The sequence below is a fragment of the Ictidomys tridecemlineatus genome, chromosome 4, assembly GCF_052094955.1.
Source record: "Ictidomys tridecemlineatus isolate mIctTri1 chromosome 4, mIctTri1.hap1, whole genome shotgun sequence".
Taxonomy (NCBI): domain Eukaryota; kingdom Metazoa; phylum Chordata; class Mammalia; order Rodentia; family Sciuridae; genus Ictidomys; species Ictidomys tridecemlineatus.
In genome coordinates this window covers 91,833,504-91,846,145 of record NC_135480.1, presented here as the reverse complement: position 1 = coordinate 91,846,145, position 12,642 = coordinate 91,833,504, and the positions used below count along the sequence as shown (strand labels likewise).

The 12,642-nt window shown below is 39.0% G+C and overlaps 1 protein-coding gene across 5 annotated transcripts in view; it reads right to left on the bottom strand.

The window, feature by feature from the left end:
- Window positions 1-10,560: 10,560 nt before the first annotated feature.
- Window positions 10,561-12,642, bottom strand: part of Elmod1 (ELMO domain containing 1) — a 69,469-nt gene continuing 67,387 nt past the window's right edge. For all 5 annotated transcript variants that reach the window (XM_005329074.5, XM_021728954.3, XM_021728951.3 and 2 more), the window contains one exon: window positions 10,561-11,978. In XM_005329074.5, coding sequence (XP_005329131.1) covers window positions 11,806-11,978 — 173 coding nt within the window. In that variant the 3' untranslated portion in view covers window positions 10,561-11,805. The remainder of the gene's footprint in view (window positions 11,979-12,642) is intronic.

The following is a 12,642-nucleotide window of genomic DNA, read 5'->3' as shown; positions in this document are numbered from 1 at the left end:
ACCCCATTTTCAGTCATGTGCATTAATAAGTCTTGTCTTTTTATCTAGATGAGTTCAAAGGTTAAAAACACGTAAGTAATTAGATCATTTATTGCAATAATAAGCACTTGATATGTGTTATTGCTTGTTTATACCAATTTGAGTTGGGTTTTCTGTGGTTTGCAGCACAAAGAATCCTAACTGATGCAACTAATGAGAAAGATGTCAAAAGGATCCATTTACAAAAGCAACAGGAAAAAAACTTAAAAACCAAAGCTATAGGGATTAACCTACTGAGAAATAAGAGAGACAAAGGTGAAGACAATGACAACACTTTATTTAGGGACCAGAATAAGACTTAAGTATTTGGCCTGGGAATGTGGCTCAGTATTAGAGTGCTTGCCTGGTATACATATGGCTCTGGGTTTGATTCCCAGCATCACAATAAATAAATAAATCTGAATGAATGAATGAATGAATGAATAAATAAATCTGAATATTTGAAAAGAAGCAACCAGAGCCTGAATAGGAAATTCCTCATTTTAAATAAATCAAATTTCCATAAAATAATCTACAAAAAATTTTCTTTATTGGCGCCTTCTTCCTTTCCTATACCCTGATCCACCTACCCCAACTCTTTAAACAGAAACTCTTCTCCTTCTGTAATCATGGACTAATTCCTTCTGATTTACTCTTTCAAACATTTTCTGAGTCTGTTTCTTCTTCTGCATGCCTGCCCCAAACTTCCAGTTTGGGTTCCTATAAACTGTCACCCATAGTGCAATATCAACTTCCCAACAATCTTGCAGGCACCTGTTATTTTTCTAAAATTTTTACTGGTTCTTTTTAGTTGTACATAATGTTAGGATTCTTTTTGACATAATTATAAAAACATGGGATATAATTTGCTCTAATTCAGTTGCCAATACTTCCCCTTCTCCTCCCCTGCCCCTCTCCTTGTTCCCTTCTCTCTATTCTACTGATCTTTCTTGCAGACTTATTTTTGATGCTTCAAATTCACCCTCTAGTCCCAGCTCTTTAACAAAGCATTGAAGACCTTCATCATCATGGTTGTCATTCTTACCCCATACTCCCTGGTGTCTGACAACACTCAGTGGCTTGCAATGCTCTGCCTAGACTGCTCTTCCTTGCCTTCATCCCTTAGTTCATGTTGTCTCTGAGAGTGGCTTCTCCCACGGCACCCAATGTTCAGCAACAGACATTCCAGTTGCCTCCCTGAAGGGCAATGGCCTGTTTGTGTGTCTACCTCCCAGCTTAGCTTGCAGGTAAAGAGTGTCTGTCATTCATTTTGGTATCCTGGTGCCTAGTACAAGGCCTGGTAAGTAGCACACCTTCCATTAAGACTTGCTGATGAGTAGATGAAAGAATGCATCTACTCATTGGCTATCCAGCTCTCTGATTGCACAAGAGCAGAAGTGACTATCTCTTTGATGGATTTTCCAACTATATAATAGGACCATAAGGAAGCCTCCTTCAGGCTGTGAGTGGGAGGAAACAAAGAATATTCAGGGTTGAGCAGTGAGTTGGAAAATGAATGTGGTCACTTGTGCTGAAACTGTCATTCCGTGCAGCAGCAATAATAACAAAACATAAATATTCATGTTCATTATACAGAGAGTTATGAAGTGTTGGCAGGGATGTGCTGTCTGGAATTTTTGCTTCAGTACCTGAACTTATTACTGATTAAAAACAATAACAAAACAAAACCTAAACTAAACCCAGTGGTCTCTGAGAGCCAGCAAGGTGATGAGAAACCCTCCCAGTAATGGCTGAGCAAAAGGAGGCTCCTGGTGTGCACCATTCCAGAGGGCTCCTGTCTGCCAAGACTTTTATTGGGAATATCATTAGGGTCAGCCCCAAATCCTGGTGGCAACTGGAGCCTGATTGTTTAAGACAGTTACTTCTTGTCTACCAAAGAACATGCATACATGTTGGCTCCTGAAGCTATTCTTTCTTTCTCAGAGAGTATTATTTTATTATTTAAATGAAAAAAAATTTAAAGATTATAGGCACTCTATATACTCAAGGAAGAAAATGTTGAAAAAATAAGATGTATAAGATAAAAGTAACCGCTAATCCTTCTACTCAAAGATTACTATTTTAGCATATTTTCTTTCAGTTATTTTTCTAAAAAATACAGAATTTAACTGCTGAACTGGTGGGATCTGGTTTTGTCTGGAGAGGGTTCAAAAAGCTGGTTTTGCAACATATTCTTGCCAGTTGCTGGCTGAAAAACTATGATTGGGGCTGTTCCCATTATCATTATTTTTAATAACTTAAGTCATCTAGTGTCAGAAGCCATCCCATACTCCTCCCTATATTGTATCACTAGAACCAAGAGTTAGCAAATTCTATTGTTCTCACATAGTTTGTTCTACTCAAAGAAATTTCCTCCACTTTGAGGGACACAATCTTATTCCCTCAATCTCTTTGGTTCAGGCCCTTGAACCAAACCTTGACCTAATACTTGACCTCATAATTAATGCAAAAATTAGCTCAGAATGTATCACATATTTAAATGTAGAGTATGAAACTATAAAACTTTTAGAAAACAAATGGAAAATCTTCAGGTCTTAGGGCTAAATAAAGAATTCTTAGGCTTAGCCAGGCAGGGGATGCACACCTATAATTCCAGCTTCTCAAGAGGCTGAGAATTGAAATTTTGAGGCTAGCCTGGGCAACTTAGCAAGATCTTGCTGAAAGAAAGAAAGAAAGAAAAGAAAGAAAAGAAAAGAGGTATATAGCTCAGTGACAGAGTTCTTGCCTAGCTAGCTTGTGCTAGGACCCTGTGTGTGATCTTTAATAACACACACACACACACAACAACAACAACAACAACAAAAAACTTACACTTGACACCAAAAACATGATTCATTAGAGGTACATTGATATATTGGGCCTCAATAATTTAAAATATTCTGTTTTGAGAAAGACTTCCTTAAGAGGATGAAAAGAAACTACAGACTGGGACAAAGTATTTGCAAACTGAATACCTACCTGACAAAGAATTAGTATCTTATATATACATAAAGAAATCTTAAAATTAACCAAACAATCCACTTAGAAAATGGGCAAAATCATGAACAGACATTTAACTACAGAGGATATAAAATGGCAAATAAACACATGAAAAAAGATTTAAAATCCTTTGTCATTAGGTAAGTGCAAATCAAAACCACAATGACACATCCCTGTACCCCTATCAAGGGATTGGAGATTGAACCCAAGAGTGTTCTACTACTGAACTACACCCCCATCTCCCTTTAAATTTTTTTTTGTAACAAGGTCTTTTTTAGTGGCCTCAAATTTGTGATCCTCCTGTTTCAGTCTCCTGTCTCAATTTTCTGAGTTATTGGGATTACAGGAATGTGCCACCTACCCAACTTCCTTCTATAACATTCTTGAATTGATCAAACACTAACAATGGAGTGGTTGCCAGGGCCTAGAAACAGGGACTGAAAAAGGAAAATACATACAGGTATAAAAGGACAGTGCAAAGCATTCATATGGTATTGGAACCATTCTAAATATTGACTGTGATGGTGATTGTACGATTTGTGTTTGTGTGTTTTTCAAACATGAAAAACACACAAACACAAACACACACTTCCAAATTAGTACATGTAAATTTGGTAAAATCTGAACAAGACAAATGGTTTGTTATTGATGTCAATTTTCTGGTTGTTATATTGTAGTACAACTATGCAAGTCATCATTGGGGAAAACAGAACAAAGGGTAGATGAGATCGTTTTATGTCATTACTTATAACTGAATATTGTATGAAATACAATTCTTAAGAAGTAACTTGAAAGAAAACATGCTTTCAAAAGTTGGAAAACACCTAATTAATGTGATTAAAAATGTTAATCCATAAAAACAAATAAACCCACAGAAAATTAGTGGCATTTTAGATAGATCCTGTTTAGATGGTCCATGTATACATACTTTTGTGTAAATGGAGGTGATTTTTAAAGAGAGGACCCTTCGCATTTATGTAGTTTATTCATTCATGTGAATTCAGTTTATATTTAAAAAGGGTCAGGATTTAAATGGGTAAGAATGAGCAGGGAAAAGACATCAAGCCAAGAAATTAGCTATGTGGCTTATAATAAGGATACATAGAACCTCAAATCTATAGCTTCATAATGACGTTTAAGTAGCTTTCTTGTAATTGGCATGTGTTTAATATTGTTTTAAGTTCATCATCTTTATTCTAGATCATGAAAAAAGGTTCAGATTATTGTTATTCTGTGTGATACTCTTTGGCTTATTTAAGAATGGACTCTATCTTGTTCTGCAAATGTTTTGTTCCTCTCTTAAAATAAGGTCAGAACAGTTGAACCCTCAGAATTGCATTATTTGGGTTGTATTGTTGCCTTTAAAATTCCTGGGTTCATTCTAGCAAGCACAGGGCTTTTGAAACAACTTCCACGAATAGTCACTTTTATTGACTGAATTAAGCCCCCCAAATCCAATAAGATATATTAGAAATAGTTATTTGGGGCAAATTAAGGAAAAATGAAGTCATAAAGGTGAGGCCCTAATCTAATAGTATTGGTGATCTTATAAGAAAAGATCTCTTCCTCTCTCCTCCTGTCTCCATATGCATGCAGCGAAGAAAGGCCATGTGAGCACAAGGTGAGAGGTTGCCATCTGCAAGCCGGGAAGAAGGCCTTCACCAGAACTTGACCATGCTGGTCCCCTAATCTCAGACTTTCAGCTTCCAGAATTGTTAGAATGTTGTTTGAGCCACCCAGTGTATGGTATTTTGTTATGGTACCCTGGGTAGACTCATACAGTTGTCATGGTACACCTAGGTAGTTCTATTCACTGAGAGGAAAACTTTGACTAACAAGAGTTTGTTTTCTCCAGCATCTAGGAGGCTGGCCATCCTGACAGACATCTTGAGAGAAGGAAACTCTTTGAGAAAGGCCATCGGTGGGAATCTGTACCTGGGGCAGCAGCAGGTTTGGCTATTATAGAAAGGTTCCTAAGAAACATTCGAGGTGGGGAGGCAGCCCATCCTCCAAGGCTGGTGTCCAGGGTGATGGCCATCCTCCTCCATGCTAACTTGTCTGCACCTCCAGAGATGAAAATAGAATGCACAGTGCTTCTTTGTTTAGAGGTAGGCACAGGGTCAAGTTACACTAACAGTAAAGTTAGGGAAAACAAAGGGTATGTTTCATTCATTTCTAAATCATTAACAGCTAAGGCCAAACCTTGTCAGGTTTCAGTGGAGAGCAACCAGATCAATATTCTCTAAAGCAGTACTTCTCAATTTAATGTGCACATAAATCACCTGGTGAGGATGTTAAAATGAAGATTCTCGATTCAGTTGGTTTGAGGAGGGGCATGAGGTTATTAATTTCTAACAATGCTCATGCTGAGGGGACAAAGACTAGATTTTGAGAAGACCCTAGACTATGAGGTCCCTGAGTACAAGGCCAATATCTTGTTTCTAATTTGATCCTCAGATTTGGCACGAAGCCTGGCATGAAAATAAATTTTTGATAAATATTTGCTGAATTGAAGTAGTGGGGACACTGGCTATAAGGACAAATTCTATAGATTAATTTTCTGTTAGAATAAGCTCCTAGCAAAAAATCAAATGGACAAAAACCAAACCATAATTAAACATACATTTATTACTTTGGAGTTTCCCAAGCACTTTAATTAATAATACCTTATTTTATTTTTGCTGTGACCACAATCCTTTGAAGAGCAGCTGTCGTTATTATTTTATTACGGATGGTGAAGCAAAGTCAGAGAGGTTAAGTCAGTGACTTAAGGAAGGCCAGAGCACATACACTGACCAGTACATGTTTTTTGCTGTTGTACTCTACAGAAAAGATAAAACTTGACCAAACATGACCAAAAAAAGATACTTTTGGTATCCTACAGTTTGAGTTCATGTCTGTATTTTTTTATATGTTATACACTTGGTGCAGAAGAGCTAACATGTCAAAAATGTAGTGTGGTGTGAGGAGATTTGTCAAAAATAGCCAGTGTGCTCTCTGGGCTACTTGGGCAAACCAGCTGCCACTGAAGCCTCCTTTCTCCCAGCAGAGTTTGCACCGGGACTTAGCTTCCCCTAAAACCAAAGAATTTCTTCCCAAGGGCAACATCCCACAGACTAAGTGTTGGGAGCCACTCTGGACAGGAGCTATGTATATACCTTTAACTCCTGAGTGGTACTGAACTGATATTGCACCCATTGCAATGCAGTTGCACCTTACCTCCACTTGGATAAAAGGGGTGCAGCTCCAGGAGGGGGCATCACCTGATGGAGTGTAACCCTACCCCTTGCTTCATTTGAATGACTTCTCCCTAATAAAACCCTGTGTGCTCTTTCTCTTTCTTGCCTACCTTGCCCCCCTCGTGGGAGCTGTGCTTGAGGAACAGTCACTGAACCCAAAGAAAAGGTACTTTCTGTGTCTGCATCTTTATTTAGTCAGCCCAAATTCACCTGGAGTGACCCTGATTGGTTTAGTTGTCCCCCATCCAAGGACTCCAGGTGCTGGGCTCCACCTGGTTTCCAACCAGCTGGAGGTAGGTCCAGCTCGCCTGGCTCATCACTCCTCTGACACAGCTGCTTTTCTGCTCACCATAAAAGAAAGACAAGTGTGATATGTCTCTCTATACCTGAATTCATATCTGCTGTTAGAGTTTGGATCCGAGGTGTCCCAGAAAGCTCCCCTGTTAATGCAGGAGGTGAAGTGATTAGATTAGGAGAGCGGTAACATAATCAGTCCCTCTTAGTTTGAATGAACTAACTAAGCAGGGAGTGGTTGAAGGAGATGGATCTCGGGGGATGTGCCCTGGAAGGGTTTATCTTCCCTGCAGCCCCTTCCCCTCTAACTCTGCTTCCTGGCCACCATGAGGTGAACAGCCCGTCTCCGCCACCACCCTTTCACCATGATGTTCTGCCTCATCTTGGGACCAAAGTGATAGGGTCAGCTGACCTTGAACTGAGACTTCTGAAACCATGATCCCAAAATAAACATTTCCTCTTCTAAATTGGTCTTTTTAAAAATATATTTTTTTAGTTGTTGATGGACCTTTATTTTATTGATTCATCTAAATGTGATGCTGAGACTCAATCCCAGTGCCTCACACAAGCTAGGCAAACGCTCTACCATTGAGCCACAACTTCAGCTCTCTAAATTGGTCTTTGCCTGGCTTTTTGGTCAGAGTGATTTAAAGACAATACCTACAGTGTGTCTAGTACAGTACCTGTCAAGCCTTGGGGCAATGGAAAGCACTCATACCTTCCTCTCTTGCTGATTCTGACTTCAGAAATTTCCCTAAAAAAGCCTGTTTCAAACCTGGAGCCCCGTGATGCTGCAGAATGCATCTGAACCCATGTGTGCTAGGCAATCAGAAAGGGACCCTTTACCTGGCACTGCACAGGGGGGGTTAATTATAGTTTTACAAGTTTAATTTGTTTTCCCTTCTCTTTGACACACTTTCCTAATTGCCATAAACCTGTCTTCTATGTCCCAAAGCATAGCACAATCCTAGGTAACAGATAAAAATAGCCAACATTTCAGTCTTGTAACCTTGCCCTGACCCTTATCTTTACCATCTCTGCTGAGTTTCCATGAAATATCCCGGGGAATTAAGGACAACACCATTTCTGTTAGTTTTTCTGATTAGCAGCATTCTGGAGGTTATCTTAGGTCGATAGGTCACTAGAGAGATTTTCTTTCTGAAGAGTGCACCTGTCCAAAGCCCCTGTATTTCTCTCCCCACAGAAATGCCCTGCAGCATCTGGCCTGAGGATGCCCTCAGCCAGGCTCCACAAACCTAGCTTGATGAGGTTTCCCTCCAGGGAGCAGGAATAAAATATGCAGCACTACCCCACCTGCCTGGGAAGGCAAGGATCAGGAGAAAGAGCTTAAAATATTGTCAAAACTGTCGTGTATCAAAGGGAGGAAATTCTGATTAAAAAAACAATGTGGGAAGTCCTGAGGAACAGTGAGGCAGCATTTGTGATCTGCAGGTTTGAATTCATCTTGCAGATATCTGAGCAAGAAATATTTATTAACACACATATTGCTTGGGGCAGTATGGTGTGTGTGTAAGTGTGTATGTATGTTTGTATGTATAAGCACACACATGAGTGGGTCTGAGCATCGTAGGTGTTTATAATCCACCAGTCACCTGGAATAGTGGAGAAGAATTCTAGTTAGATAGATAGTATAGCATAATGATTAGATGTCTGGGCATAAGGTCATTTGTCTCAAGGTCTAGCTTTTCCCTTTACCTTTCTCTTGAGACCCTTAGCAATAAGTCAAGAAAAGAAAGTAAGAGTGCACTACCCACAATCCCAAAGACTCAAAAGCTGAGGCAGGAGGATCTCAAGTTTGAAGTCAGCCTGGGCAATTTGGTGAGGCCCAGTCTCAAAATAAAAAATGGAGCTCAGTAGTAGAGTGCTCCTGGGTTCAATTCCCAGTACTAAGAAAGAAAGAGAAGAAAGCAAACAAAAACCATTTGATTTCATAGATTGTCAGGAGATGACACAGTCCTGGGACATGGCATAAGAGCTCATTAAATCTTAGCTCATGAAATGGAATCCAAGCCAGCATCTTTTCCTTCTTCTAGGACTTCAGGTTGTCTCTGTTCTGCTTCCCTGCCTTTTGTCTCTAGATTAGGGCCATTATCTCTGTTACTTCCTGGAGAGTTAGAGGCTTGGCTTTGATACAGTACTTGCCACTATGGCTCAATTTCCCACATGTGGATGTGGGCTCGCTGTGCTGAGAATTTTAACTTTTCTTTTTGTCTGTCCCTTTCTCTTCTATCATTTCCCATCCCCTGTCCTCACACTGTACCAACTCTGGTCCAGTCCTCACTCCCAATTTGAGTCTGGTCCCTTATGTTTTATGGGTCAATGTAATTTGTAGCCATGAAGTTGGAGTGCCAAGTTTTATTTCCCCATTACTAATTTTGGCACAGCTTTTGAAGTTGAAATTGTCAGCACAGTCTAAGCCCATACCTTTGAAAGGTCTCTATGATTTGGGGTAGAACCCTATGATATACTTCTCTTGCCAGAGATCAGAAAGTAAAAAAACAAGGGTTGTATTCGCCTAACAGAGTTGAGTGGACAATTCTTACTTACATTGATCTCTTGGTCTACTGTGGTCACCTAACATCACAGTTTCTTAAACTTCCCAGTTTACCTTGATGTACTAAAGAAATTAAGAGCATCTTCTTTATCTCTCAAAAGTGACCTGGCTTGGAAGATATGCTATAAAATTCACTCTGTCTTTAGGAGTTGGTGTATAGTTAAGTTTCTTTTCAAATATAGGAGAAATGAAGACTTTTTTTTCCCATTACATTAAAATAACAAGAACTGTGAGAAGGAAAGTCAGGTTGAAGTCTCAAGTTCCAGAAATGGTGCTTCAAAAAAACATTTTTTTTTCTTTTCCTGTAGTCCAAGCTGGAATATATTTTAATCATAGCAAGCAGTGTTTGAAAAACACTTGAAAGAAGCTTGCTACACAATTTACATTTTACGTGGTCAATCCTTGTTCAATGGAATAAATATAAGCAAGCTAAAAATACTCTGGGGAAACACATGCGCGCGCGCGCACACACACACACACACACACACACACACACACACACACCCCACATTTCTGGAGCTTTTGGAAGCTTCTCTTTCTCACCTTACTTTGTGTTACTGGGTAGCAAGCATCTTCCAGAAAGAGGTGTGAATGAAAAATCTAATAATATTCAGAACTAGGAGGAGTTGGCAGAGCTTTTTCAAAATTGTGCAGCCATGTTAAGAAACAACAGAGAGACAGCATTAAAGGAGCTGAGAGGGGAAACTCTTAGCTTTGTTAATGTCAACTATCTCTACCTGAACAGAGGAGACATGAGCCGGTGTAAGTGCCACACACTATCAAGCCATGGCAGTGACACGGGACCACAGCGGATAGAAAGAGACAGTGCCCACATGTGGCTGACAGAGGCTGAGCTGCATATACAATAATGCCTTCATCTCCAGCAGCTGCAGCTTCACTGGCAATTGAGCATTCTCAAGACAGGCTACTTAGGAGGCTTGCCGTTTCTCACTTCCCTGGAGAGGAATACACATTCTTGTCATTACTCATGATATGCATCACATGTTAACCAACTCCTTCTCCTCTGCATTCTAAGAAAGGGCAAGGGATTCTAACAGAGGCAATGCAAGATGCTGCCACCAGGTACAGGATCAAAAAAAGGCAGAAGATGAATCACACCGTCCTGGAGGAACTAGATTAGGAGAGGAAACAATGGGTAGTATGTGTTTTCCTCAGCTGTGGCCAAGCAAGATGGTATAGGAAATAAGGAAGAAAAATCTGGATCTTAATCTTTCATTAAAGCACCATAAGACCTTGAAAATAAAGAAGTCTTTCAGAAATAACGCATGCTAACTCACACCCAGTTAATCTGAAAGATGGCATGATTTACAATCAGCTTCAGGTCATCTGTCTTTGACATTCTACCCGATCACATATTTGCATATTCAGAAGCTGTACGAGCACAAAAATTATTAATATGAAATCCACTCTCCGTTACAGTAGAATGACATGTAATTTATTCATATATCTGACAGTTAGGCAGTACTCAAAATTCATTTAAATAAGCAAGTGATTACACAAACATCTAATAATACTAAAATTGATAGTCTGAAAGTATAAAATACCATGGGTATGAAATGCCATGGTAAATACTATTCAACAGACTACAATCATAATTCCAAACTAAATCATGTTTTTTAAAAATGATTTTTAGCAGTTTTGGAATGATTTCACTTTACTTTTTCCAAGCAATTTACTTCTTCTACTGGTAAGATCATTATTTTCAAGAAATATTGCAGAATGACATAGTTTTGGTTTCTCTCTTGCAACACATTTTCTTGCAAATTGTTTTTTAATATTGCCCATTGACATAGAAAACAAACCAGTCAGCACTCAGTTCCCCAAGCGAATGTTTGGATGACTTGGATCAGAACAGTGCTGGGGGATAACTCTGAGTTCAGCAAGAAGAGGCAGGCAGTGAAAAACCTTTTGCAGCTTTTGAAATAGGCTTACTTCTCTTCTGAGGCTCCAAGCATCATGAACATATTTAGACATCCAAGCCAGTGAAATTATGAGAATAAAAAAATCATTTGATCGCCAGATGACCATGACACAATTGCAACTGGGGTTAAGTTACAAAATAATTCTGCAGAACTTCACACAAAAACAGCTCCTACCTAAAGTTACTTCTTGTAAGCCTCATTACATTTTTGTGAAGCACAGCTATGTTTGCAGGAAGAGTTTGGCTTATCATGTGTCTGTCTGTATTATGTTAAAGTCTTATACTTTATCAGAAATGAGGTCCAAGCATGAACCTGGCTTGAAAAGCTAGCAGCAGTAGTCATGAAACATATCAATAAATTAAAAGGCTTTCACAGAACAAGATTCAGCTAAACCTCTTACATACAAAATACAGCTAGTGAAATACAAGTCTTTAATGTTGAGTTATGAGGGGGAGGAAAAAATTTAAAAAAATAGAAAACTCTTTCCATACCTGGGTGTCAAGGCAAGATGTAACACTGCATAATGCCATAATATAAGCAGTCACTGGAGGACAGATAGTCCAGAAATAGTGATATTTGGGGATCTTGGAATTATGACCAAGAGATGAAAATACTGTATCAAAAGGCATGCATATAATCACTGTGTGCATTCAGTGAGTGAGCTGTGACCTAAGCAGAGACCTAACACGACAATGAGGCAGTGTTCCAGGGTATCCATTAAAATCAGCGTGGGCGACTACATGTTGATTAAACCTTCAGAGGCAGCAAAATGCGGGCACAGCGCCATGTCTGGATTTTGCAGCTGTTTTACGATCCTCTTGCGGAATTTCTCCCTCACACGATTAAATTCCATTATGTCCATGGGATCTTCTTCAATCCAAAACTTGTGAAATTCATGCATCAAATAGCCTGTTAGAGATAAGGCGGTGATAAGAACACAAGAGATAAAGGTTCTTAAATGTATTAAACAACCAACCTTGGTGTTAGAGTCAGTTGCTTAGTGTGCTTGAGGATGTGGGGTTTGATAATCAGCACATCAAAAAGATTCTTTATTCTTTAAGACCAGTGAGGCAGAAGCTAGCGATTGATTAAGATTTTTACAGTTGGTCTTAGAATTATTCTCAATTTCAGGAAGCAGGAAGACAAATCAGTTCTGCCATCTCTTGAATATGGATCACATGGGGAATATATTCTGAAAGGCCAACAGTGACTACTTCATCCTTCTCCTCCTAATTAAATTAATATAATGGTTCAATTTTTCAAAATTACTCTGCTCCACCTTTTCTGTTTTGACTTTTGATTTAACTGCTTTTCAAATTACCCTGACAAATCAAACAAATGCATTTTGACAATCTATTATGAGACAATAAGAATGGTAAATCAACTCTGAACAACACAGACTGGTCATTAAACTATGTGAAATTGATAATAAGACTTCCTTGCTCTGAAACATAATTTCATATTCGAATGCTTTTGTGTCTCAAAAATGTTATCTATGAATGATCTGGAGTAGGAAAATTTTGGAAAAAATGTGAAGACCTTGATACAAGAATCTACTTATTGTGTCTGTTTC